General features: G+C 51.7%; 1 protein-coding gene across 1 annotated transcript in view; it reads right to left on the reverse strand.

Annotated features, from left to right (window-relative positions):
• Positions 1-342: 342 nt before the first annotated feature.
• WASF2 (WASP family member 2) overlaps positions 343-2,316 on the reverse strand; it is a 29,430-nt gene continuing 27,456 nt past the window's right edge. The window contains exons 9-10 of the mRNA XM_019008841.2: positions 2,237-2,312; positions 343-1,834 (exon numbers count right to left, since the gene is read on the reverse strand). Coding sequence (XP_018864386.1) covers positions 1,677-1,834; positions 2,237-2,312 — 234 coding nt within the window. The 3' untranslated portion in view covers positions 343-1,676. The remainder of the gene's footprint in view (positions 1,835-2,236; positions 2,313-2,316) is intronic.

Genomic DNA, 2,316 nt, shown 5'->3' on the forward strand with positions numbered 1-2,316 from the left:
CACACACACACACTCACACACAGACACAAGCATTCAGCAAGAGCTCGATGGCACAAGCTGAAACCATCAATCAACTCCCAAGAAGGATTTCCAGCAAGCCTCAGGCAGGGCCCAGCCTTCCAGGTATCAGCAACATCATTAAAGGAGGTGAGGCAGGGAAGAGAGACAGGCACAGGCTGGTGAAATACTTCAGGAAAGGCAAAAAGATGGGAGAGTTGGTCTTAGTGGGACACACATCCCACAACAGCTGGACCCATAACCTCAGAATGACTTTGGAATTGCTTTTTGCATGACCCTTACTGAGTCATGTCCAAATTAAAATACACATCAGGGCTATCTGGGTTAGATTTCCAAGATATGCTCATATTCTATGTAAGGTAACATAAAACAGCAATAAAACCGAGGTCAGCTAGTTCAAATTCCCCATTTTCCCCTGCCAGTACTGGATCTATAGTGAGCAGCCTGGGAATTAATTCACAGGGTTAGTGAGGAGAAAAAATGTTCTCTTAAAATTAACTAATGAATTATAATAACAAAATTAGGGTAGGTTAGGTCTGATGTAACTGATGGGCAACTCGGTTCACACACACGATGTTTTTAGGCACATGAACTCCCCTCCCTAGGGGGAAGGGAGAAGAAGCAAAGGCAATACCAGCATTTAAGTCCTCGTGTTAAAAGTACAGTCACCCTGCTAAAAACAGCACCTCTCAAACTGCCCTGGCAGGCCAAAGACCACCACACTGCCTGGTGTTCAGAGAACCCGCCCCAAGCCATCTCCCTTGTCGTAGGCACTGGATTTGGAATTGAAAACACAATCTCAGCATGAACTGGAGAAAATCAGCCGGCGAGGTCTGGCCACCGCTCAGAGCTGAGCACAGATGTGTCTCAGTGGGACAGAGGCTCTGCTTTCCCAAGAGTGGAAGCTGAGCAAGCATCCTGCCCTCGTCTTACATCCCTCTGTGCAAGTCTCCCCTTGGCAAAGCAGTCCAGGACATCTGAGGAAGGTAAAGGCAGCTCCTAAAATAAAATCAGTCCCTCCCAACGCTGCACCCAAGGCACTCTGCAGCCTGGAAGCTGGGAAGTGCACCCCACACAGGGTGATCTGGAATTAATACTCAGGGGTCAGGGGGGAAAAAATTGCCAAAAACCTGATTATTTGACAGTGGGATGCAGCAGAGAACTGACATTTAAAGCCCATTTTCTTGCAGCACTACCAGTATTCACTGGCAAGGAAGAGCCATCAGATCAACTGTCTGCTGTTGCACTGAGAAAACCAGCTGAAAATGTCCTTCATCCAAAAGGCCACACGGCCACAACAGGATCATCCATCTTTACTTTAAAAATCCCTCAGGATGGAGGGTTTATATGTGTTCTGCCTGGTGGCATCAAAAATCTGGAGGTTTAGCTCTCTTTTAAATAAGCAACCGTTACACCCCCTCCAGCTAAATCCCAGCGCCGCATCCTCAGTGTCCACCAGGAGACTTTTTGGAAAGGCAGAGCACAAAGTCCTGCCAAAGCTGGAGGGGGAGGGAGAGGGGAGATATGCTGCTGGTTGTCTGAAAACCCTTGGCACATCTTTGGTTACAGGATAAAAAGGATGTGGTGCAAGGTTTGGCCACCTGATTCTGTAAGAAGCGAACCCAGGAGAGAAGGGAAAGGAGGGGATGGGAGCGTGGCTAATCCGACCATTCATCCTCGTCGAACTCGGAGGAGTCGTCCTCGGAGTCGCTGTACTCCACGGCGATGCGGCGTGACAGGATGGTGGCCACGTCGTTCCCCACAACATCCCTCTTCTCCTGCTCCCGCTGCTCCTCCACCTTGCGCAGCTGGAAGCCTGTGCAGGAGGGAAGGGAGGGGATCGTGCTGAGGGCTTGGTCACACTGACATCTCCCCTTGTCAGTGCTTGGAGCGAGGCAGGCTGGAGTGCAGGGCCAACGCCGGTGGGTGACAGCCAGGACGGGCTGGGTGGGGAGCTGGAATGGGAATCAATCCCTTCTGTGCCCCTCCACAGGGCAACCTCACTGCTGTACACTCCCCACCAAACCTGGGTCACAGCGATTCCAGCACTGCCATCTCCAAAAGCGCTGGGGGAAGCATAAAGCGCAGCAAGGTGCCCACGGGGGTGGGCAGATGAGGAGGGTCCACAAGGGACAAGCCTTGAGCAGCAAGGCAGTACAACACTCCCAGGGGTTTTCCAGAGGCACAGGAGAACGCTGGCACAGAAACACAACCTTACCTTGCCGAATAGCCGAAAGCAGATCGCTCCTGGCATCGCTGACCGCAGGCAAGGACGACTTGGGCTTGGAGGTGGAGGTG

The sequence above is a fragment of the Parus major genome, chromosome 23 (assembly GCF_001522545.3).
Source record: "Parus major isolate Abel chromosome 23, Parus_major1.1, whole genome shotgun sequence".
Classification (NCBI taxonomy): Eukaryota; Metazoa; Chordata; class Aves; order Passeriformes; family Paridae; genus Parus; species Parus major.